Here is a 25,901-nt window from a genome sequence, read left to right on the forward strand (position 1 = left end):
CCGCGCGCCCGGCCCCGCCCACTAGCCTCGTTTCCTATAAACCCCTAAGGTTTCGCCCGACCGCTCCCGCCCCTGCTGTAGGCCCCGCCCATCAGGTGGGCGGAGCCCGGCGAGGATACGTTGCTGCGAGACAGTGCCCCGGACACTGGTTGCCATGGGGGTGGGGCTAGGTAACCAAGAGGCGGGCGGTGGGCGGTGGCGCTGGCAGGGGCGGGACTAGAGGGGACGTGTCGCCCCATTGTTATGCCCTTTGCCCTAGTGCCGCTCGGCCGTTGGAATCTGGCGCGTCAGGCCCGAGCCTGCGAGACACGCGCCGCGCGCCGGCCTTGGGGCTCCCCTTCCATCGCCCCCCCCCGCTGCTGTCCCTCTCGCCGTCCGGGGGCTTGGCCATGCTGCCCAACACCGGGTAAGCGGGACCTCTCTGTCCCTGCACGTGCCGCGCGTGCACCCCCCGCCCCCCGGTCTGCATGCACCCTTCCCGCCTGCTTGCCCTTCTCTGTCTGCATCTGTCCATCCCCAGCCCCCCCCCCCCAGTGTCTGTGCCCATTCCCACCTCTGTCCCACGTCCATCCATCCCTGCCGCCTTGTGCTCCTCTGTCTGCCCCCCCTCCAGGCCGTCTGCACCTGTCATGGTGCTTAAAATGGTCTGAAAAAAGTGTGTGTGTGTGTGTAGGGGGGGCCATCATAATATGGAAGCAGCAGCTTTGGTAAGATGGGAGAGTAAGGCTCAGTGACCTTGTCCACTTTCCATTCTTTCCTCAGTTTCTGACCCTTTTTGATCCCCCCGTCCACTTTAAACATTGGGGACCCCTCCCCATGCCAACTTATGCCCCCGCCGCCCCGCACTCGTGTCTGAAGCTGTGAGCCAGGGTGCACGTGTCTATTGTGCATGGTGCTGTGAAATGCGATCATCTCCCTTATGGTGTATTTTGAATTTTCTAGACTCAGCTTTGTGGATGCTATAATCGTGCATTCTGGACAAAGCAACCAGTTACGTAAAATATTCTTGAGGGTTTTACATTTTTTTTTAGTAGAGTTAATGTAACTGAGTGTTCCTTGTTTCTCACAGTAGTTTACCTGATTATTCACATAGGGTGTGAGTGTGCTAAGTAACTGCCCCAAAGGACTTGCAATATATAGGCTCACTCATGCACAATTGGACAGAATAGCAGTGCAGAGTGGGCCAGCTGGGTTTAACTGATTCATTATTAATCATATTTATTACTATATTGCCTAAGGACCAACTATGAATGGGATCCTGTTATGCCAGGCACTGTACAAATATAGAGTAGTTGACAGTTTCTGCCTTGAAGACTTTACAATCTAAATAGATGTGAAAGATGGAGGGAAGGAGAAAGGGGTATAACATACAAGTAAGTGTCTTAGGGCTGGTCCACACTAGGGGGGGGGGGGGATCGATCTTAGATTCGCAACTTCAGCTACGTGAATAACGTAGCTGAAGTCGAATATCTAAGATCGGATTACTCACCCGTCCACGCCGCACGGGATCGATGTTCGCGGCTCTCTGTGTCGATTCCGGAACTCCGTTGGGGTTGATGGAGTTCCAGAATCGATATAAGTGCGCTCGGGGATCGATATATCGCGTCTAGATTAGATGCGATATATCGATCCCCGAGCAATCGATTTTAACCCGCCGATACGGCGGGTAGTCTGGACATGGCCTTAGTGACTGGTTAACCCCAAAAAAGGCTTATTGAAAAAGAAGAGAGGTATGTGAACGTTCACTGATAGTCATGCTCCCCTTGTCCCCACGAGTTTTCAAGGCTATGCTTCAAAGTCTGGGAGAGCTAGAGCTCTTCAAATAAAAGGTTGCCAGAATTGTTTTAATATGAGCAAAACATTGCACTTTTCCATAGTCTTGCTTTCAGAAACTGCTAAACCATTTTGTCTGAAATTTTCCAATAAGCAGGCTGAGGTAGAAACCTAGCTTGGACATTTTTTGCCCAAACAGTTAAAGTTTGGCAAAGTTGTGAGCAACTGAAAACAAGATGTTATTATGGGATGTGTCAGGTCAGTGCTAACAACCCCACATATAACAAAAATGTATCTTATATTTTCTCTATTATAGATCTAAAAGGATCATTTTTCCTTTTCCATAATGGCCATTTTCCCCTTAATAAGTTGGTTTTCTTTGTGTAGAACAAACCACATTAGAAAACTATGTTATAACATCCATGTTGTAACTGGGATGCTGATTTTGTAACTGCAGATGGAATCAAAGGGAGCTGCCAGGAGAGAAGTTTCAGCAGGGCAAAGGGCACGAGGGAATTGGTGGGAGGAATTGAATGCAAAGATATGGGCAATGAGAGAGCTATGGAGAGTTTTGTATGACTTACTGAGCAATATATTTAAAACTAGAAGAGTTGAAAATGAAAATGATTAATCCAAATTACTTAGTGTAGCTCTACTCTAAAATGTGGATCAGAAGATATAAACACATGAAGTTGAATTTAGGAACAACTACTGCTTTTTCCTTTTATTGGCTGTACTGGCTCTGCAGAGCCAAGAGGAAGTGAATTTTTAGTCTTTTTGTTCCTCATTATTATCAACAGTGTTGGTTAGTAAATTTCAGTTACTTATACCAACCCCCTCACAAGAATCTAGTCCAGTAACTTCTGAGCTTTATTTGGGTTCTCTTGATCTTATAGCTGTAAGTTCCCACTGCAGGATTGAGGTCAATTGGTGATCTGCTAGACCAGGGCTCTGTTGACTTTAGTGGAACTCTGCAGGGGTATACATATTTGTGCTAGTGGATCCAGTTGCTGGAACAGGTGACTGGGTCCCAATCTTGCCCTTTCAAGGCCAGAGAATTTTCTCTTTTGAGTGCATTGGGAATAGGAGCATGCTCAGAGTTTGCAGAGAGCTGGCTGAGACCCAGAGAAAAGTTATGAATAAAGATTGGCCCATATTTTCAACAGTATGTATGCTGAAGTGCATGTGTGCGCAGCACTGTCTGTGTGTGTGTGTGTGTGTGTGTATGGAAATTGGGGTTGCTCTTGCGTGGATTTGTGCACATTTGAAAATTTAGATCTTTGGTTTTTCACAAAATAATTGACAGTTACAGATTTTATGCAGAAGAAAATACACTTAAGAGAAAAAGTATTGTCAAATACTTTTTACAATTTATTTTTTTTAAATTCAGTAATACTTCGTACTTATACACCAAATTTTGACCTCAGCCTGTAATATGATTACAAAGATAAGCTAGTTTTACTGCAATCATTTTAAAGTTAATTTAAACCAAGGTACAGGGAGAGTACAAAGGCCATAATTTTTAAACTTGACATCAATAGGAGCTCACCAACTCTGAAAATCAGAACACTTATTTTTTGCTCCTACACCTCCCTGCAGCCACTGGCATAGTATGTTAGTGTTGTGATGATGAACTGAAACATCAAATCATGTTTAAATTAGAACCCTGCTATTTTTGTGTTTAGAATTCTGTAATTGATAACACTCTTGGCAAGCTGTCTATGTGGATTATGCTATGCAGAGGAAGTTTGAGATATTGTTGAGATTACACTTCAGATGCTGCACTCTTACTCTGTTATCAAACTGCAGCACTTATAAAAGTTATTGTTTGAAATGGTGTATTGAGTATTCTTGCAAAACAGAGAGGATCCATTTGTGTGACCTAAGTGGTCTTTTTGGCCCTACTATCTATAAACATGTTAAGTTACCCACCTGCACTGACTTTGTCATATAATGTTATACTGCAGCTTAATAAGTTTCTAGTATATCTACATTAATACTTATATATAAGAAACAGTCACAAGTTTTAACACTAATTGTAATTATTTTTGCCCTTGAAGATAACTTAGAAGTCACTTAATTTATTGTTTTCACACTGGAATAAATGAACCCTTGTTGTGTCCCCCCGGTTTCTAGGAAATTAGCAGGATGTACTCTCTTCATCACGGGTGCAAGCCGGGGCATTGGGAAAGCAATTGCTTTGAAGGCTGCAAAGGATGGTGCAAACATTGTAATAGCTGCTAAGACAGGCGAGCCTCATCGCACTCTCCCAGGAACGATCTACACTGCTGCAGAAGAGAGTAAGTTTTAAAGAGCGAGAGGATGGTCTTGTTAAGATGTTTGACTGGGATTCTGGAGATCCAAGTTCATTTCCTGGCACTGCCACAGACTGTGTGACCTTGGGCAAATCATATAGTCTCTCTCAGCCCCAGTTGCTCATACATAAACTAGGGATAATACTTGCTCTGTTTTACAGGAGTGTTGTCAAAGTAAATGTATTAATGTGTGTTAAGTGTAAAGAGACTATGGTGATGGAGACTGTGTATCTGTGTAAAGTGTGTGTTTGCATTTGTATACATGATAGAGAGCTTACGATGTTGGCACATACTATTCATTTTAAAGTTTCTTTTCAGTGTTTATTAAATAGTATTCAAAGAATTAAAGTGTTATATTATTATATTGTATATTAAATATTCCAGTTTAAAAAAAAAACTTCCTAGAATTTATTTGTTGTAATGAAACAATAGTTGGTTAGCTATGACTTGAGTTTCCTAATTCTAAATTTTTTACAATTAAAAATATCCATTGAACCATTAATTTAACATGTGCCTCACCTAACAAATATGTTAAAAGTATTTTATTTTGAAGAAAAAGCGCCACTACAATTGTTTCCTTACTTTAAGCCAAGCTACTATTTGTTGTCAAAATAACACGTTCAAATTTGCTGCATTAGAAGAGTCAACCCAGGTGCACCCCTATGCCTATGCACATACATTTGTAGGATCTAGCCCTAAAACAGGATCTGGTTTGGTTATTTCTTTAAAGCATTTTCACAAAAGGAAGAGCATGAGTTAAATTACTCCTGTACATTTTTTAATAGCGGTATGCTGTGGTCTCTATAATTTATTTGGGAGAAGCAGTGTGATAGAGCAAGCAGCAGCAATCCTTATTTAGGTTGCTTAGCATTTTTCATTATAAACATTCTTCAGACCATTTTTAAGTGCTCTAGTACTTCTGTGGTTTGTAGCAGGTCTTCAGAATTTGTCTGAGGTCAGGAGCCATGTAATTCCATGCAGGCTTGGTAGGCTTATGAGCCGCCTCTCATTGTTTTATTCACCGCTTCCTGCTTTTAACTTTTTACTAGCCTTCCTCCTCTCCCACCCCGCAGCTTTGCATATGCGGTGCCCCATCATGCCTCTCACAAAACACATCTGGACAGGACACAGACAAAATAGATTCTCCATCCATTCCCCCCGCCCCCTCAAAATACCCTTTGGCCTAGTGTGCACAGGACTGGGAACAGAGACCTCCGCTCACTAGGGCTTACTCTGTTCTTTAAATGAATAAATCTGCTTGCTAGAGAAACACTTCTTTCTCATTTTTCCTGCCTCCGAGGTGTAGAATTCCTCCCTCTATATCCACAAATTATGCTGGCATGAAGCTCAGGATGAGCAATTTTTACTCCCAGACTTGTGGCTGGCCCCTTTCCAGTCAGTTTAAGCAGTATGCCACTGGTTATTCTAAAACAAATTTTATTTTCTTAAAGGTACATTTGGAGCACTATAAATTTATAGTGATTGAAGAACAGGCCATACTTTAACTTTTAGTTTTTTCCCCCAATAACTTGAAATATTCCCCCCTTTCTCTAAGGAAGTCTCGCTGACGAATGCATGGTGGCAGATTCCCCTTTACCTTTCGTCGTCAGACAGTAGAAGATGTTGCTGTATAGGAAAGTTAGTGTTCTCTTAAGACTGAATATGTCTGTGTGTACTGACCTCTAATGCCACTGTGTGGGCTTGTGATCCTTTGCAGCTCTTAAATTTTCTGGCTTGCCACAGTTATTAACTCATTCCTGTAAGGTGCTGAGCAGCTTTGACTCCCATTGAAGCCAGTGGAAGTTGATGGTGCTCAGTACTTGTAAAGATTGTATCATATGTTTTTGAAGTCTGTTGATAATCATGACCAACTCTGAGAATATTTTATCCCATGTTGGTTGCTCAGTGTAAGAGCAAGTTCAAACTGAAAAAAATATATATATATTTTTTCACTGTGCAGTTGAAGCTGCTGGAGGAAAGGCTTTACCATGCATCGTTAATGTGAGGGAAGAACAGCAAATCGCTGATGCCGTGGAGAAAGCTGTACAGAAATTTGGAGGTAAAATTAGTGATCATGGAGGGTGTTGTATGTATGTGTGTGTTTTAGTTAATGAAAAGCCTTCTAAATTTTCAGTCAAAATAGTCAAAAGGTTAGCTTAAAAAAATTGAATAGTACACTTTGTTTTTTCCTTGCATTTTGTATTAAATGGTGGAGTTTAAAATATTAATGCAAAATTAATTATTTTAAAACCAGGAATAGACATTTTGGTGAACAATGCGAGTGCTATCTCCTTGACTGGCACCTTGGAAACTCCTACGAAGAAAGTGGATCTTATGATGAGTGCTAACACAAGAGGAACCTACCTTGCGTAAGTACTGTATCTGGGAAACTAAATTGTTTAAATACATCAGTAGATTTAATTACATTTTCAACGTCCTTAACAATATCACTTCACACAGTAACTTTTGTAGTTATCTGATTACGCTAACTTTTTAATTTTGAGGTGAAAATTTAAGGTACAAGGCGTGTGTGTACACACGTACATACATGAATGAATAATTGGGAGATTCTGAATGAATGGTTGAAGATTAACTCTTTCAACTCTATTATGGGTTGAAAGACTAAAGGATGTGCCATGTGTCATTGGAAAGGTTTTCCCCTAGGTTTGCAGCAAGATCTAGGGCCCAGATCTACACAGATATTTAGGCCCCTAATGTACTTTGAAAGCAATGGAAGTAAGGAGCATAAATACCTTTGTGGATCTGGTCCGTAATGTTTGATCTTGAATGCTGGTGACCGGTGACTTTGTGACACCAAAGTATTCAGGCTCTCTATACAGGAAACAAAAGGCTAAGTTAATGCAGTTCTGGCAAATGAACTTCAGATCATAAGACCCAGGTTTTGCTGAAACTTTCCTGCTCTCTTGTTGTAATTGAAATCATAAATGTTAACTCACTTTGTATCTTTTTGCGATGGGTGTGTCTTAATTGTAAATTGCCTTCTTACCAGTGTTCTTTTTCAGCTCTATGAAGGAAAAAAACACCAATCAGATAATTTACAATAAACAAATCAGAATCATTAAGAAGGAAGTCCATTTTCAGTGAAAGAAAATGTGGTCTACCATTCCATCATAACAATATTGGTTTCATTACTTCATCAAATATCACTGAGAGTTGACTCCACAATTGTATGGCTCTTTTTATATTTTGTTCATCTTTCCAAATTGGTAATACACTAAAATGAAATCTTATATTTTCTAGACACTTGGTGTTTTTTGTTTTGTTTTTTTTTAAATTGTTGAGAGTTAAAATAGAAACCTTAATTTTGAGGCTTTCATTCAATTAATGTTTGTGGTGATCAAGGAGCTCTTTGATCTTTTGAATTCTATTCTGAGAGCGACATCTGTGGTGCTACATTATAAAGATGAATTTGTTTTTATTGTCTGAGCAATGAACCTAACATAGTGAAAAGTATATTTGAAATTATTGTGATCTTTTAAAAATAGTATAAAAACTGTGGGGGTGGGGTGGGAGAAGGGGGTTGCTCTAAAAGTACACCTGTACCCCGATATAATATGAATTCAGATATAAAGCGGTAATGCAGCGCTCCAGGGGCTGCACACTCCAGCGGATCAAAGCAAGTTCGATATAACACAGGTTCATGTATAACGTGGTAAGATTTTTTTGGCTCCCGAGGACAGCATTATATCGAGGTAGATGTGTAGTTTAAAAATGATAAACAACAAAAACTTCCGTTTGTTATACTAAAGGAGGTGTTTTTTGTTTTTGTTTTTTTCCTAACATAATCCTGGAACATTTTATTTAACTATGGGTAAAGTGCCACATTCATTAGGGAAAATCATCTTTTAGAATAACAGGCAGGAAAATGTTTCAAGAAAATATTGAAAAGCACCCTATGGATGGCTGTTGCCACATCTCTGAATAAGTACTCTTCTCATTTTCAATATTACAGTATTATTTTTCTCAATAATGGCACCCACATTTCCTCGGTGGTGACATTAACTCTGATTAATATCTGTAAGGAGTGCTGATATTGCTATTTTTTTTTTACAGGGATTGCTCTTTCTCCTTTGATTGCGACAGTGCATTAAAAGGGGAAAATAGCTTTAGTTTTATGTTGCTAAACATTGAAAAATATGAAAGATAAATGACACCCAAAGGAAAAAAACAAACAAGTGTTGTCAGTTAGTGTGCGTGTATGCTCTCTCTGTAATGCTGTCCCAGCCATGCAGATAATTGGTTCAGCAGACCTCGATAGTACTACCCAGAAAGAAAGATCACAGGCATGGTTCAGTGACAAAGGCACTCGGCCAGGTTTATTGCCCTCAAGGCAAAGTCCTGGTGCCCTCGGTCTGTGGGACAGGTATACTAACACATGAGTGTCCAGTGGCAAGGAACAGCTTAATCAGCAGGAGGAATTTCTGCTGTCCCCTCTCCCTCACAAATGGTTAAGGTGATGTATCCCGACATTTATAGACTGAGACGAACAACTTATGAACCACCTTACATGTTTCAGGACATTTGCTTGTTACCTCCCCAGTATCTTGCTCCAGGCTTTTCTGGTGTCAACCCTCTCTTCTGGTGTTAGGTGAGGCTGTATCTGGGCTAATCTTTGAGGGACACACACACACACACACACACACACACACACACACACACACACACACACACACACACACACACACACACACACACACACACACACACACACACACACACACACACACACACACACACACACACACACACACACACACACACACACACACACACACACACACACACACACACACACACACACACACACACACACACACACACACAGTATCTGTTGCTTTTTAGGAGTGCCTGTGTCCTAGCAATACCTTTGCCAAGGTCAGATATCAGAAAATAAACTTGTAAGCATCAGCTTTAATAGATGGCCTGACTTTGGTTCATGACATGGCCTAACTTTGATGGTTCAGGCCTTAGATCTTACACCAGGCCCACTGCTCCAGGCTCTCTCTGTCTCCTACATCAGGGAATGGTCTTAGTTACAGTGGTAGTAACAATCAGTTCAGAAGACCTAATGCATAACCTAGCCACACACTTCATCCCTTTTTCTTCTTCCCTTGTTGCTTATGTAACCAGGTTCTATTAATAAATGTGTGAAAAATCAGTTCTTTAGTGAGATTTGTGGTAAATTCCACATGCAGGATATTGCATTTATTAAGGTTAGTAGCATGGTTGTGTGTGGTTTTTTAATTTTCTATTTTATACATATTCTTGTCAACGTGTTCTTGGTTCATACACTTGCAGAAAATTAAACATTAACTTGAGTTATACAGTGTCAAAAAAATTGCTTTGAAAGGCATACTCCAACTCAACCAAAACCATCCTTGCCAACCCTCCCACTGAGAGAGATAATGGAGTGCACAGCTATGCCTTACAAAGTGCCCAGAAGGTGAATGGACTTGGGCTCGTTGGGCCAAAAGAAGCAGTAGATTTCATAGTCATGGCTGCAGCCTGTGGAATTCAATGCAAACATTTTTCTTCAGATGAGAAGTAATTTAATGTCTCATAACATAACAATTAAACATTTTGTTTAAATATTTGAGTTCTGGTTGACTATGAATCAATTATTAAAGTAGACTGGAAATTTGTTAAATCCTACTTACTATTTTAATACTTTATTGTGGCATAACCTACAGATTTTAACCAGGTTCAGGCCCCATTATACTGTTCACTGTTCAGACTTGCAGTAAATGACAGTCTCTACTCCCAAAGAGTCTGAAGCTACATCCCTGCAATTGACTGCACATAACTGCATGCAGTCAAATGTGGGATCGGGGTCTAAAAGCTTACATCAGTTTCTCGCTACTAACTATTGTAAATTACATCACTTTCCAGCAGATATCCATTTGCAGCACTAGGTTTAGAAATGGCAATTGTATTGACCAGCTTTTATAAAATACAGTTTGCATCTTGTGACAGTGCCATGTACACTGTAAAGTCTTTGGACTTTTGAACTGAATAAAAGGGGTAAAGTTTTCTTTTTAATGGAGAATGGGATTTTCCCTATGATATTTTTTTGTGAAAGGGAAAATACCTAAAGGATAACATACATGGCTAATGTGGAAGAAAAATCTCTCTGCTTAATACATTGGAGAAATAGTTTAGCAGTATGAAAAAGTCTAGCTAAAGTGTCACAATTAGAGCTGCTGAGTTCTTCTGAAAATCTGACTCCATTTGTAGGTTTTAAGTTGTTTTAGAAAATCTGGCCCAGTGTGAATGCATAAATATTAGGAAGGACTTTTCATTCAGATAATATATTATTATATTGGTTCTCTGTTTAGATTAAGCAGAATATGGCTATGAGGACAGGTGCAACGTAATGAGATCAGAGTAGATTACAGCATCTTTTAAAATAAAAGATCTCAAAGTATGTTCACTGGCATAGTGGCTTTGCCAAAATTATAAATTTTTTGTTTAAAAGAGATGCACCTGAGAACTATTAACCATGTCTAATTTCTGTTTCATTTTCAGGTCTAAAATATGCCTTCCTTACTTAAGAAAGAGTAACATTGCTCATATCCTTAACATTAGCCCACCAATTAACCTGAATCCCATATGGTTCAAAAATCATTGTGGTAGGTGGTGTTATATTTACTTATTTTTAAAATGCTTTAAAAATGAATGAGTAGTTATGAAAGGCACAAGAGTGATAGGCCTGGGTACTGAAGCCCTTACTTTACCACAGCCTGTACTATACCTGTTGTTGCTGGGGAAGACTAGAAGACATGCCTCATGACTGTTTCAGGGGTAAGAGGGTAATTTTGATCTCCATGGTCCTGTCAGTCCTTTTCCATATAAGAAATACTATTGACAATTCCATGAAACGCTATGGTACACTAATAGTTGTCTTCATTTCCTTACCTGAAAATCCGACAAAACTATCCTGATTTGTCATTCTTTTATAAGAATAATGAAATACAATTTTCTAGTATTGTGGGCCAGAAGCAGGTCATAGACCCTATGTGTATGGAACAGCTTGATGACAATTCTGCTGTCTCTGTGCTCTTCAAAGCATTTTGTGCCAAAGGATGGTAAAAACTTAATTTTTCAAACCTACAGTGAAACTAGATCACCTTTTTTGTCTGTTAAAAGTTTTTGTAGTTGCCATTTTAGTGCAGGTGAAACAATAATAAAGAAGTTAATCTTGACAGAACAAGGAGCAATGGTCTCAGGTTGCAGTGAGGGAGGTCTAGGTTGGATATTAGGAAACACTATTTCACTAGGAGGGTGGTGAAGCACTGGAATGGGTTACCTAGGGAGGTGGTGGAATTTCCATCCTTAGGTTTTTAAGGCCCAGGTTGACAAAGCCCTGACTGGGATGATTTAGTTGGGGTTAGTCCTACTTTGAGCAGGGCATTGGACTAGATGACCTCCTGAGGTCTCTTCCAACCCTAATCTTCTGTGATTCTATGTTCAGAACATTTAGTTAATAAAAAGTTCAATGCAGAGCCATTCTCCTCTCAGTTCTTACTTTATATAGGTTTGTTCCACTCTAAGGAACTTCTTTTTAATAAATTACACTACATCAAGGAGTAAAGAATTAAATCAGTGAATCTTAAAATTTCACAGACATATTTGTACCTTACTAAATAAAATTCTTACTTTGTCTTAGCTTATACCATTTCTAAATATGGCATGTCCATGTGCGTGTTGGGGATGGCAGAAGAATTTAGAGGAGAAGTTGCAGTCAATGCTTTATGGCCTCAAACAGGTGACTTGTTTTAAGATACTATAATGTTCTCTTTGATGTTGTTAGCTGGATTTCTTCTCTGCTCAGCCTTCCATCTTGCAGACCTCATGTATGTCACTCTGAATAGGCTTTCTTAAGATTGTTCGGAGCAGAGATTTGAAAATGAGCTCACTATCCTGAGGGTTTTTTTTTGTTTTTCGTTGCTCATATTCAGGGTTTTTCCTACAAAATACTCTTCCATAGTTCTCTGTTAGGCCACTGTGACTTTAATCAAATGGCCGACCACATGCGCTGCAAATAGTGAGTGTCTCCTTGCTAGCAGCTTATTTATGCCTTACATTTGACTGAAGCAACCTGTGGAGTGGTTGGCTCACTGACCCACTTTAAAAAAATATATTTTAAAAGGTTTAATTTGCCCATTGGTTTTCTTAAGTTCTGTTCCCTTTTTAATGTGCACAGGACTCTGATGTAAACAACATCGTGAAAGGATCATTTGTTATGTTATCTTTTTAATATATGCTGTGCCTCTGAGAAGATATTTGACAAGAAGCACGTTCTGATAGTGTTTGGAATGCCTGACTGCTTTGTCCTGCCACGGCACAGAGAGCTGGGCTTGACTTCTTGAGATCCTTTCCAGTCAGGTTTTTAAGCTTCTGTGATATTTAAATACTTACCAGATCCCTCTCAGCATTCTCTTCTCTAGAATAAATGTGCCCAATTATTTCAACTTCTCCTTTTAGGTTTCATGTTTTCTAAACCACTTATTTTTGTTGCTTTCCTCTAGACTCTCTCTAGTTTGTTCGCATCTTTCTTATAGTGTGGTGTCCAAAACTGGACACAGTATTACCACTCAGGACCCCCGATGCCAAGTAAAGTGGGACAATTACCTCCCATGTCTTACATGCAACACTGCTGTTACTACATCCCAGAATATTTGCCTTTTTTGCAGCTGCATCACATTCACTCACATTCAATTTGTGATCCACTATAACCCCAGATCCTTTTCAGCTGTGCTTTTGCCTAGTCAGTTATTCCCCATTTTGTAGATGTGCATTTGATTTTTTTCCCCCTCATTATAAGTGAAGTGCTGTGCACATTTGTTGAATTTAATCTTGTTGATTTCAGACCAATTCTCCAATTTGTCAAGGTTATTTTGAATTCTAATCCTGCCCAAAGCACCAGGATAGGCAGCCGCGCTGCCCGGCTGGAGCCAGCATGCCACCGTGCAGGACAGAGCACCAGGTCAGGCCGGGTTCTGCAGCTGCACTGCCCCAGGAGCTCACAGCCCTACTGCCCAGAGCATTGTGCTGGCAGCGGAGCGAGCTGAGGCTGCGGGGGGAGGAGGAACAGCAGGGGAGGGCCGGGGGCTAGCCTCCCTGGGCCAGGAGCTCAGGGGCCGGGCAGGAGGGTCCCACAGGCCAGATGTGGCCTGCGGGGCATAGTTTGCCCACCTCTGGTCTAGATATTCTCGGTTCTCCCTTAGCATGGAGTGACAAACTAAATGAGATTGTACTGGCACAACTTTGGTTTTAAAAAAGTCACATACCTAACTGAAATTATTATGCTAGTATAAAAAATGATATGTAGACCAGGCCTTAGTCTCTCACTTTGAAGAAAACAATAATTGAACCAAGTAAGATTATTTTGAGAATCAAAGGTATGGGCTACATTATGCTTTATTCTAGTCTTTTCCTTTGCAAAATTTAGATATTTTCCTTCTCTTCCACCTGCACAATAAATTACACTATCTCTGTAAAAACAGCCAGATCTACACATTAGTGATTTAAAGCAAATGAATTTAGGAAGGTCCAAATGTGTTTCTTAACATTTGTTCTTATTTCTCATCAGTCTAGAGCTGCTATTTATGTCTAAAGTAATGAATTTAACTAAAAACCTCTTATGACCCCTTGAGTAGCAGACTAAATTTGTCAAGTTAGTTTTAAAGATTTTGATTTTTTTTTTGAATGTTTAATTGTTTAAATGTTCAGTTTGTAATGCTTTGACTGGAGGTAACCAGATTCAAAGTTGTGTGGAACAGCTTGAAAAATAAAACATAACTCTTCTCAGTATTGTATCCATCTTCTAAGGCTTACCCTCCCTGCAGGTAGGCCAATATGGCTTAAATATCTTTTTAATTTAGGATGTATTATAAACGTGACGGTGGGAGACTCACTGCCATAGCACCTCCTGCTGGTCATCTCAGGGAATTAGCTCTCCAGCCTCCAGAGCGCCCTCTGCAGGCTGGTGTCCCACTGCCACTTGGCCCCCATGTCCCTCCCAGGACTCAGGTGCCCCATTATCTGGGGTGTTGCCCCTTGCCAGTAACCCCTTTCTCTCAGGGTCTCCCCTCCTCAGGGAACCCCCACCTCACCTCAGTCATAGGCTACTGCCAGTCACCAACTCACCCCCACACCCTGGGGCAGACTGCAGTGTCAGCCACTCATCATAGGCAAGGTTGGGTCTGGACCTTGCCTCTCTCTGCGACCCAGTGCCTCTATGGGGCCTTGGGCAAGGCCTGCAGCCTGGGGAATTGCCAGGCTGGAGCTCTCTAGCCCTGCCTCACTCTAGGCACTCTGAGCTTCCCAGCAGCCAGGCCCCTGTCTCTCTGAAGGCAGAGAGAGATGGACTGCTCCTGGTCCACTGCCCTCTTATAAGGGCCAGGTGCGGCCTGATAGGGGCATGGCCCAGCTGTGGCTGCTTCCCAATCAGCCCAGGTTTCCCCTACCTTAGCCCTTGCCAAGGGCAGTTTTAAGCCCTTCAGGGCAGGAGTGGGTGACTACGTAAGGTATAGCCACTTACAGATGTGATTTGAAAAAACGAAGAGTGCTGTACAGGATCATAGGGACAGCTTTCATATGCTGCTTATTTATACTCATTCGAGTATTTAGAGTACATGTATGCTTAGAATTCTACCATATTGGGCACATAAACTGAGTAATAAGGTTTGCACCTTTGCACCACTAATACATTTCAAAATTGTATTTTAATTGTACTGTTAAATGATTCAACTTACATGCTTCAAAAGAAGATGTGAAATAATTCCCGCAAAACAACTGTGGAACTAGAAAATTTCAAACTTTAGTGGCATTCCAATTAAAAAGGCACTTGTTTCTGTTGATTAATATATCCAAAAAAGAAATCAGATGTTTCTATCAATTACATGTTTGTGAATCTGTGTCTGAGAAGTAGTTGGAATTCTCTCTCTTCCTTTCCCTCCCTCCTTTGCTCCAAAAACTTTATGGGCATTTTGATCTACTGCTATTAACATAAGTTAAACTATCAAACAAAGTTAAAAAACCAAATTAAATTCTGTATGTGAATTTAGTACTTACAACATGTGGTGAATTGACACTCTCTCCAAGACTGAAGTCCTTTATTTGAACAAAAGAACAGGTAGAACAGATGGCAAAAATGAAGCTTCTGCATGCTGCCCTGCCAATATGCTTCAGCCCTAACCTCTAGCATTTGTCTGTACTAGGAGACTTTCCTGGTTAAACACAGTTCATAATAGCTAAGTTAGCTGACATGGTGCCAACCACAACTTTCTGACGAGTATAGAAAAGGGCAAGTTAGGGTGAGCCACTAGTAGTTAAAACCCTCTGGGATCAGACATGATACTGACCACATCATGTTCTTGTCAAAACTGATCACAGAATTGTGGTCCACATCGTGTCGGCCGACTTGTTAAGAATCATGTTCAACCAGGATTAAATTTCCTAATGTAGACAAGGTTTGGCGCTCAGTTCTTGATCTCCCTGCTCACACTATTGTTGTAGTGCTGTGGATTTTCCTGTGTGTGTCTGAAGTGTAGACCACACATGGAAACAATGAATATTCTCAGACTATAGGATTCTGGAGTTCTTCTTTTGAGGCAGTGCAGCTTCTCCACCCCCACTTCCCCGTTGAGATGCATCTGCACACTGCACCAATCCAGGAACTCTCTGGAAAGCTCTGATTCTTGGGTTTGGTGCAGACCATGTCTCAAGCTGTAAAATGTTTGAGGTGAGATTGTATAAGGAGACAGGATACAGCTACACAACCTGTGGCAGCTAGCCTCCCAGCCCGCGTCGACAGGCTTTTGGGCTCATGCTACTGCTCTAAAAATAGTCGGTGTAGATGTTGCAACTCATGCTGGAGCTTAGGCACTGAAGCTTAGGGTTGGGGGTGGGCTTCAGAGCCTAAGCTCCAGCATAAGCTGCAACTTCAAAGCAGTCTCTATTGCAGCTATTTTAGCATGGTAGCACAAACCCGCATCTGTCAACTCGGCTTTGATGGCTACGCTGCCATGAATTGTGTAGACTTACCCTGAAGCAGCAAGCTGGAATTACTACCTCAGGTTCCTTGATTTTAGCTCTTGTCAGCCAGTTTCTTGCTTTTTCTCCTTTTGTTGGGAGTTTTTTAAGATTTGAATAGGTCTGATTCCATAGCAACTGCCTCTCCTAACCCAACTGAGTTATTCTGGTCTCTTCTTTTTTTCCTGCCCTGACACTGGATTCTGTAGGAGAGGCTAAGCTTAAAGACTGTGTTCCTTGTAGAGGCAAAATGTCCGTGAGAGACTCCCGTATACCTGATGTTCTTGTGGCTTGGGTAGAAGGGCTTTTGCCCAACAGATGTTTGCTACTCTGGCCCACAAGGATCTTGAGTATTGGCTTCAGTGTTTGCCGATGGAAGAGGCTCCTGGTAGCTCTTCAGGTTCACAGTCTGCTCCTTCAATACCCTGATCCCTGTGGCTGTCCATGTTCATGTCTGAGAGATGCTCTATTCTGAGAGGGCCTTGGAGGCCAAAGACAGCATGGCATTTGTCACCAAAGTTGTGTCTCATTATCAAGTACTGAGAAGAAACAAAAGAGAGGGTACCAAAATGGATTGATTTAGATCAACAAATAGTAAACCTTGGTTTACATAATTGATTTTAATCTTGTTTTGCATGTGTTCTTTTTAGTTCTTTTCCTAAAGAAAGGTTGATGCTCATTGGTTGGAACTTCACTCCCTCTGAGTTCCATTTCTGTTGTAAGAGATCTAAGTGTGGTGCATTCAGCAGTTCCAAAAGAGGGACTTCTAATTGGAGTACTGAGGGAGAAGTCTTCATCCACTGTTCTAGAGCCTGTGTTGCCTTCCCTGCTGCTGAATGAAGGATCAGCTTCCCCCAGAGAGGTTGCACTCCCTTATTCTGGCCTCAGCCCCTCTTGGCTCTGTAGGAGATTCAAGAGAGAGACTATCCACTGTCCCCTGTCGTAGACTCTAACCTTCATTTAAGTTGAGGAGAAGCCCATTTCCAGATACTTCATCACTGAGGATTGTGCCAAGGGTTTCCACAGTCTGCCTTGCTGCTATCTGGAATAGAGCCTGAGCCTCACTGTTTTGGAGGCCCTTGTTTCCCTACACCTCATACGAGGCGTTCCTTGGTTCTACTTTCAGTACTTCAGTACAAGCCCTCACCATTGGGGTTTCAAGCCTCACTTTAGCCTTCATGGGCTAACTTCACTGTATCCTTATGGAAGCTGTCCACCATCTCCCACCACGGAGTCAGCAATCTAAGAAGTGTGGTGGGAGAGGAAATTGTTCTTTTGTCTCCCCACACCACACTTCAACTCCGATGAAATCAGCCTCTAAACCTGCGTAATTCCAAAAGGGTGGTAGAACTAATAGCACCTGTGCAATCACACGTAACAGGAGCTCCCAGTTCTGGCTGTTATTATTAAAGGACTTCTTAGATTAGGCTAAGTAAACATGTTCAAACTTGATGTTTTTGTGTGGAAAGTTACTACTTTTAATTATACGCCTCTACTCTGATATAAAGCAACCCGATATAGCTCGAATTCGGATATAACGCTGTAAAGCGGTGCATTGGGGGGCAGGGCTGCACACTCCAGCAGATCAAAGCAAGTTTGATATAACGCGGTTTCACCTATAACGCGGTAAGATTTTTTGGCTCCCGAGGACAGCGTTATATCGAGGTAGAGGTGTATTTGAATATATATCACAGTATTTTTTTTTAAAGCACTTGTATCTTACAAACTAAGCATTTAAAAATACAATTGGACACACTAGAAACGCTCTCTATTTTGAGTGTGGCCCATCACAGGAGCCTTCAAAACCTGATGCACTGAAGAGCCAATCTTCAAGCAACAACAACATTATAAATAAAAGAAATTTATTAGAATAAGTGCTCTCTGTGAGAGTCTGCACAGTAATTTATAAGATAATTAATAACTTCCTGTAAAATCAGCTATTCTATATGCAGACTAAGCTTTATAGTAGTGAATATCTGTCTTCCCTAATTCACTTTAAGAGCATTAGAAATATAAGGCAAGGCTTTTAAAGTATCTGTAATTCAATATCTCCCTCCATGATCACAGAATCCTAAATTAAGAAAGAGGAATAATAGCTTAAAATCTTTTGAATGTACAAAAGGAGTCTCAAAATGTTTATCTTCAAAATACATGAAAAACAAAGATAACACATTTCAGGTAATCATGTCCTAAGATAGAAGAATTAAGTAGCTGTGTGGCATCTAAAATACTGTGAGCCTTTATCTTTTTAATGAATCCACTGAAATTTAATGTGAATCTATTTGATTAACTTTGTTCACTGTAGCTTATCACTTCGCTAGAATGGATGCAAATTATTTCTTCTTTACAGTTGATTTTGATTTAAGCAAATGTCTGGTCTTCTACTTGTGGAGAAAAGCAAGCTTGTCTGAAACCAAAGGAATAAATTTATTTGACTGAAGTCCTGCCTGCTCTGTGGGGATCATAAAGATCCCATGAAACTTTTCTGAAGAGTAAGGGTGAAGCCTATTGTCCTTGGACAATTTTCCCCTTCTCTTCCACCGCTGGGTAGTACCGTGTCCTTTTGCTAATAATTATCCTTTTTCCCGTGGATGGTGGAATTTCACTGATGCTGTAACTTTTATTTTTCATTCTTATTTTTATTAAAGCTTTGTAGAATCTTTATGATTGTAAAGTGCTAATAGTATTTTAAAACATGTTAATGATGCCTAGAACTTGGGAAACATGACATTTGTCTTTTTTACCACATATATTTCAATGTATAATTTATTTCTAATATTTTTACAGTGCCATAAGTGCACATAGATAATACAGATGCTGGTTACATAAGCCACAACACTGGCATATTTAGGGATCTTTCACACAGTGAATTTGCTTGCTAAATTTTTTTGAAACGTATTTACATTTCAGTGTGGACAGATAGTCAGTAGCCTCTGGTCTCTGTTACATAACCACAGTTCAAGTACTTACAAACACTTTATGTACAGTAAGTCTGTTTGCTATTTGTTCTTTAGGGTGTCTATGAAGGGGTTCAACTATTAAAAACAAATTGAGGATACTGATCAGACCGTCACCAGATCTATAGATTAGACTTCCCTACAATGAGGGATAAATGGGTTTGTATACTTATTAGAACAGTGTTTCCCAAACTTGGGACGCCGCTTGTGTAGGGAAAGCCCCTGGCGGGCCGGGCCAGTTTGTTTACCTATTGTGTCCGCGGGTCTGGCCGATTGTGGCTCCCACTGGCCGCAGTTTGCAACTCCAGGCCAATGGGAGCTGCTGGAAGCGTGCGTGCCGAGGGACATACTGGCCACCAGACCTGCGGACGCGGCAGGTAAACAAACCGGCCCAGCCTGGCCCGTCAGGGGCTTTCCCTACACAAGCGGTGTCCCAAGTTTGGGAAACACTGTACTAGGAGGAGGTCAGAACACAGACTGGAAGTGAGATGTCATTTGTTGCTGTAACAGCACACAGTCAATTTTCCCAGGAATTGAAGTTAGGGATCACTTTTCACTACTGTACCTGGACAATTGAAATCTGTGGAAGTTGATGGAACTTTGCAGGATTATGCCCTTAGTACCTCCATATACATATAAATGTACCCTGTGTCCTTCATCTTCCTCCTTACATCTTGTTTGTTATCCCCATGAGATTGGACGTGTTTAGGTCCATTCAATACTGCAGTTTATGGAACAGGGATTACCTAATGGTACACTGAAGTCTTTAACTACTTTCTGCGCATGCCTGATGGTTGCTTATACTGAGGCCTTACACTCATATGCCAGTGTAAAGAATCCTTTACAATGAGTGGAAGAGGTCCCCTCAGAAGACTCTTTGTGCAGAGCGCTTCCCTAGCTAGCATAGAGCTGGTATAAGAGCTATATTGTGACCCTGTTCCCAGCCCCTGGTATTGGGGAGTATTGGGGGCATAGCCAAAGTGTATAGTGCAGTTGCTGCTATTTGCTTTCCAAGGACTACTGGAAGCAACCGTGGCTGCTTTAACTTGCATGGAGACAGGCGTGGTCAGGCTAGCTCCTGTACGACTGTAGAATACAAGGAGTACAAAGGTGGCTTAAATAGAACTTTATCCCTCAATTTCAGTGCAGAAGAATAATTGAGATTCCCTCCCAAAGCTTCTGGAGGAAAAGATACAGGGCCTTGGGCAGCAGATGGAGTCATTGTAGGGAGTCACAAAACTACAGGAGGAACAAAAGAAGGAACTGGGAAATATAAGTTAAAATTGTAATGGGGCAGTTCTGGAGCAGCAAGAAAGTCTGAAATAAATATATGGTAACTAGGAAGAGTAGTACGAAGTGCACAGTGCAAACCACTGTGAAGCATTCCAACTTATGATATTCTTCCCTTGAATAGAAGGCAGAAGACTAGCAGGAACAGAACCGCTAGAATAGATCAATAACCTAACCAAAGACTCAGTAAAGCTGCATTTTATTCTTTGTTCTGCCACAGCCTTTCTGTGAGGCCTTAGGCAAGCAATTGAGTCAACTCTCTGACTCATTTCTCAATCTTTAAAATGAAGGTTCTACTTACCAATTTCACAGAAGTTGTTGTGAAGCTAAATTTAGTTATGTTTGTGAGGTGCTCAAATACTGTAGTAGTCTTTTCTGTGATGATCACTATCAATAAATATTGAGCTTTATGAGAATATGTTAAAGTGTTCCTAGGGAAGAGATAGAAGTCTCATTGTTTAGGACATTTAAAACTAGGCTGGACAAAAACATTAGAAAAAAATACTGTACTAGATCAATCTTATATTGGTAAAGAGAGGGACTTGAAAGTCTCTTTTCCATCTCATTCTTTTAGTAATAACTTAGTGAGTTTTTTCAGTATGCTACATATCTGCTCTTTGCATGAAAATAAAACAATGGACTTTAAGTGTGTGTGTGTGCAGTAGGAGAAAGGAGAAGAACTTTAAAACATCAGTGCTGACCACTGTTTTTTCCTCCTGAACTTTTTAGCTATACATACATCTGCTATGGATATGCTGGGAGGAGCTGGTGTGGAACAGCAATGCAGAAAAACTGATATCCTTGCAGATGCTGCATATTGCATTTTAACAAAACCAAAAAGTTTCACAGGCAACTTCGTTATTGATGAAAATTTGCTGAGAGAAGAAGGAATTAAGAATTTTGATGTATATGCAGTTGCACCAGGTAAGACAGGACATAACATTAAGAAAGGAAATAAGCTACAAGTAAGTTTATAATCCATTATTCTGCTAATGACTTGTGGATTTTAGTCTCATGGTACCCTTCTGCATTCCTAGAAACAGTTGGCCCAATCTTCCAGAGCCTCCACCCGTGAAACTTCCAATAACTAAATATCAATTAATGAAAGGAAAATGCTTCCATGTCACTGACTTATGCAACCTGTTATTCCTCAGCCTGTGATTTCTCTCCCCTGAGGCCCCTTCTGCTTTTTCTCTTCAATGAAAGATTTTCCATTACGACTCCACAAGACTTCTAGTTCTGTTTTACACCCATTGGAGAACAGACCCAAATCTAAGTAAAATCTGTCTCTAAGACAAAATATTAGGTACCTGACTTTCCCTTGCTACTGACTTTTGCTTTCCAGAAGCTGTACAATACCTATTTAGAAGCCTAGACTTTGTTTAATACTGATACAAAAATAGATTATTTTTGCTGTTTTCACTTTACTCACTATTTTTATTTATTTTATTTTAGGTCATCCATTGCTACCAGACTTTTTTCTAGATGTAGATCCTGATACTCTAGCTATGAAAATGGAAGCACATGGTAAGAAATTAAAGTACTTACATCAGATTCATTCACTAAAGCTAATTTCCAGTGATGAAGCTGAAACGTAAAGGTTGTTAAATATATTTCCTTCCAAGAACGTGGTCGCATGTAAGATACTTGGGGGGGAAAAAATGATTTCTCAGTGTATGTGTGTGTCCGTGTCTGTGTTCGTCCTTGACAGGACCTTCACTGTTTCTGAGAATTTTGCCTTACCTTAAAAATTAAAAGCGGGAAGCACTCTTCATAGGTCTGAGTTTTGGGGGGAAATCGGGGACATCCGTGCTTCCTGGAAAAAGAAATAAACAGTCAAAAGCATACTTCTCAGAAATCTTTTGTGATCTGCCTCACCTAATTGTATACCCTTCAGTATAATAATTATAGCTAACTTCCACATTCACATAGACGTAATTGTCACCCTGGTTGGAACTGTAACCCTCTTTTTGGGAAATCTTATACTCTCTTCAAAAACTGACATTTTCCTAGTTAACCAAAATAAAATCACCAAAATGGAGCTACAGTTTCTGCAGCAATGTCAAGAAAGGGGCAGCGGCACAGTGCAGGAGGAAGAAAAGGTGAGAGAGATCAGCTTCCTTTCCCTCAAATACCATTTGGGTTTGGGGAAGGTGCACTGGATTAGGAGCTCTGGAGATGATGAGTTCAAGGGTGACCTGTCACTATGCAACCTAATATTCAGTGTAAATTACAAATAAAATACACTTAGTTAAACGCTTCTATTGTGCTTAATGTTATACGTATCTACTAATCAAAACTCTGACCATCAGTGTGGTAGGAGGATGGATCAATTTACATCTTACAAGCCTTGATAACTGACAGCTGAAACATACTGTGCACACACATACTTTATGCAAAATACATTACTGTTTTGCCTGTATTGCAGTAATTGCCCTGATTCAATACATACAGCAAGTTTTCAGATGACACTAAACTGGGAGGAGTGGTAGATATGCTGGAGGTTAGGGATAGGATACAGAGGGACCTAGACAAATTTGAGTATTGGGCCAAAAGAAATCTGATGAGGTTCAACAAGGACAAGTGCCGAGTCCTGCACTGAGGACGGAAGAATCCCATGCACTGCTACAGAATAGGGACCAAATGGCTAGGTATCAGTTCTGCAGAAAAGGACCTAGAGGTGGACGAGAAGATAGATATGAGTCAACAGTGTGCCCTTGTTTCCAAGAAGGCTAACAGCATTTTGGGCTGTATAAGTAGGAGCATTGCCAGCAGATAGAGGGACATGATCATTCCCCTCTATTTAGCATTGGTGAGGCCTCATCTGGAGTACTGTGTCCTGTTTTGGGCCCCACACCACAAGAAGGATGTGGAAAAGTTGGAAAGTCGAGCGGAAAGCAACAAAAATGATTAGGGGGCTGGAGCACATATTTTATGAGGAGAGGCTGAGGGAACTGGGATTATTTAGTCTGCAGAAGAGAAGAATGAGGGGATTTGATAGCTGCTTTCAACTACTTGAAAGGGGTTTCCAAAGAGGATGGATCTATATTGTTCTCAGTGGTACCAGATAATAGAACGAGGAGTAATGGTCTCAAGTTGCTGTGGGGGAGGTTTAGGTTGGATATAAGGAAAAACTTTTTCACTAGGAGGGTGGTGAAGCACTGGAATGCTTAAGGAGGTGGTGGAATTTCCTTCCTTAGATGTTTTTAAGGTCAGGCTTGACAAAGCCCTGGCTGGAATGATTTAGTGGAGGATTGGTCATGCTTTGAGCAGGGGGTTGGACTAGATGATCTCCTGAGATCCCTTCCAACCCTGATATTCTATGGTTCTATGATACATAACCATTTAAAAGAAAGCATAGAAAATAATTTTAGTATTGTATAATGTTACACTCTTTACACAGAGTTTGTTGTAAATAAATTGTGTAAAGATCAGAATTAAGATTTAATTCAATTTGTTACTGGGGTGGGGGGAGAGGGTTCTGTGTGCATGTATGGGAGGTGAAATATGAACCATAGAATCATAGAAATGTAGGACTGGCAGAGTCCTTGAGAGGTTATCTAGGCCAGTGATTCTCAACCTTTCTGGGCTCATTCGTAAATGTTTATGGTCCATTGCAACCCAGCAAATAGTCTGGGGGTGGAGGCCCTGGGGTGGTTTCATTTGGGTCCTGCCCTCCTACCCCACCAGAGGGGAGGGTTGGGTCCTGCCTGGCACTTACCCCACAGTGGCAGCTCCTACAGCTCTTGTGCTGTGGCGCTGGCTGGGCTTGGCTCTGTGCTCCACATGTTGCAACCTCCAGAGTTGCAGTGCTGCTCAGGTTTGTCCCTGTCCTTGGATTGGACCAAATTTGTGTGAGTGGAGTTGTGACCTGGCTTATAGGGTTGCAGTGCCCTCTCTCAAATTTGGCCTACCCAAACTTTTGTCATTATGATGGCTGGGCAAAACCTGAGTGGCACTGGGACCCCAGAGCAGTGTTTCTCAGGACAAACTTTTTGGTGGCTTCAGAGTGCGGCCACCAACTCTTGTTGGTGGCCATTTTCACACCTTTTCCCTAAAATTCTTAATTAGCTTTAAGAAAAACAAACAAATATGCACATATACATGTCCAAATCATTGTAATTTATATATTGATAGCTAGTAAGTCTGTTGTGAAAAGTGTTATTAACATACAAATATCACTTTTCACAGCAGACTTACTCAGCCCTGCCAAGCCTGGGGAGAAATTAAGCCCTGGATGAGGGATTAGGGGAGGCAGGTGGGACTAGAGCCTGAAGCTCCGCCACTGGAGCCGAAGGCCTGCCACTGTGCAGCTGAAGCCTGGGACTGGAGCCCAAAGTCCTGCTGCCAGAGCCCACCACCTCAGGACTGAAGCTCAAAGCCTAAGCCCCACAGCCCTTGGGAAGGTGGGGAACTCACCGGCTGCCTGCTCCTCAAGCATTGTCCCCCAGATGTCTCCAGAGGGAGGCAGGGCCCAATCCCTGCTGGCAGCCCCAGCAACCAACACCAAGGTGGTGCATCCTGGAGCAACAGGGAGAGGGAAGAGCTGTTACTACACACAGACAACCCAGGGCGCTGTGGACACAAGAAAAGCTGTGGCCACCAGGGCCACATTTGAGAAACGCTGCCCCAGAGTTTGGAGTGCCTGGAGCAGAGAGGAGAGCCCAGCCAGTCCTGTGGGAAAGGAGCCACCACGCGACCCTTTGAAACATTCTGGCAGCTCAATTTTATGTCCCAACCCATGAGTTGAGACACCCTGATGTAGTCCATCCCATCCCTATCCATCCCTTATTTTGAGACAGGACCAATATAGCTACGCCGTCCCTCAGTGGGGCGTGGGTCATCACAGTCTAAGCTTCAGTTCTCCATCCCCTTCTTAATATCCACGTTGACTAAAAATGCACTTTTCAGCCTTAATTCTAAATTAGCAAATTCTTTTTGTTTGGCAGTTGATAAAATATATTTCCTCAGTCTTAAGATCTAGAATGCTGTTGATGTTTTAAAATGCAATAGGTACTTTTAAACAGATTTTTCTAGCACGATGGTGTAAAAAAGTATCTACTTCATTCAGTGGACAAAAACCCGTCTTCTAGGTGCTTCTCCAGTGTTCAGAGAGGGGAAGAAAATAGAATCAGCCAAGCCTGAAGGCCTTGATGGAGCCAAGCCTGAAGGCCATGATGGGACCAAGTCTGAAGGCCCCGATGCAGCTGAATCTGCTGCGGTTAAGCCTTTGGGACCTGTTGAAGAAACATTTAAAATTATTAAGGGAGCAATCAGTGAAGATGTTGTAAGGTCTACCCAAGGTGTTTATCTGTTTGAACTATCTGGTAAGGAAGACTTTCTTCTATTAAATCTTCACCTACAAATTTACAGTGAAATACCTTCAGCATTTGCACAGAGAAATACTTCATTCTTAGTTTGTCCAAAGGTACAGTGAGTGAAGAGGTTTTTTGACACCTTGAAGAATGTGGACACACGACCCCTTACCTTCCGTTCATGAAACATTAAA

At 41.4% G+C, this 25,901-nt stretch overlaps 1 protein-coding gene across 1 annotated transcript in view; it reads left to right on the forward strand.

Moving 5' to 3' along the window:
* The first annotated feature begins 366 nt into the window (after window positions 1-366).
* Window positions 367-25,901, forward strand: part of HSDL2 (hydroxysteroid dehydrogenase like 2) — a 28,052-nt gene continuing 2,517 nt past the window's right edge. The window contains exons 1-9 of the mRNA XM_050943129.1: window positions 367-406; window positions 3,910-4,073; window positions 6,049-6,147; window positions 6,343-6,457; window positions 10,635-10,738; window positions 11,776-11,874; window positions 21,122-21,316; window positions 21,848-21,919; window positions 25,486-25,719. Of these exons, the coding sequence (XP_050799086.1) occupies window positions 390-406; window positions 3,910-4,073; window positions 6,049-6,147; window positions 6,343-6,457; window positions 10,635-10,738; window positions 11,776-11,874; window positions 21,122-21,316; window positions 21,848-21,919; window positions 25,486-25,719 (1,099 nt within the window). The 5' untranslated portion in view covers window positions 367-389. The remainder of the gene's footprint in view (window positions 407-3,909; window positions 4,074-6,048; window positions 6,148-6,342; window positions 6,458-10,634; window positions 10,739-11,775; window positions 11,875-21,121; window positions 21,317-21,847; window positions 21,920-25,485; window positions 25,720-25,901) is intronic.

This window comes from Gopherus flavomarginatus, chromosome 3 (assembly GCF_025201925.1).
Source record: "Gopherus flavomarginatus isolate rGopFla2 chromosome 3, rGopFla2.mat.asm, whole genome shotgun sequence".
Lineage (NCBI taxonomy): Eukaryota > Metazoa > Chordata > Testudines > Testudinidae > Gopherus > Gopherus flavomarginatus.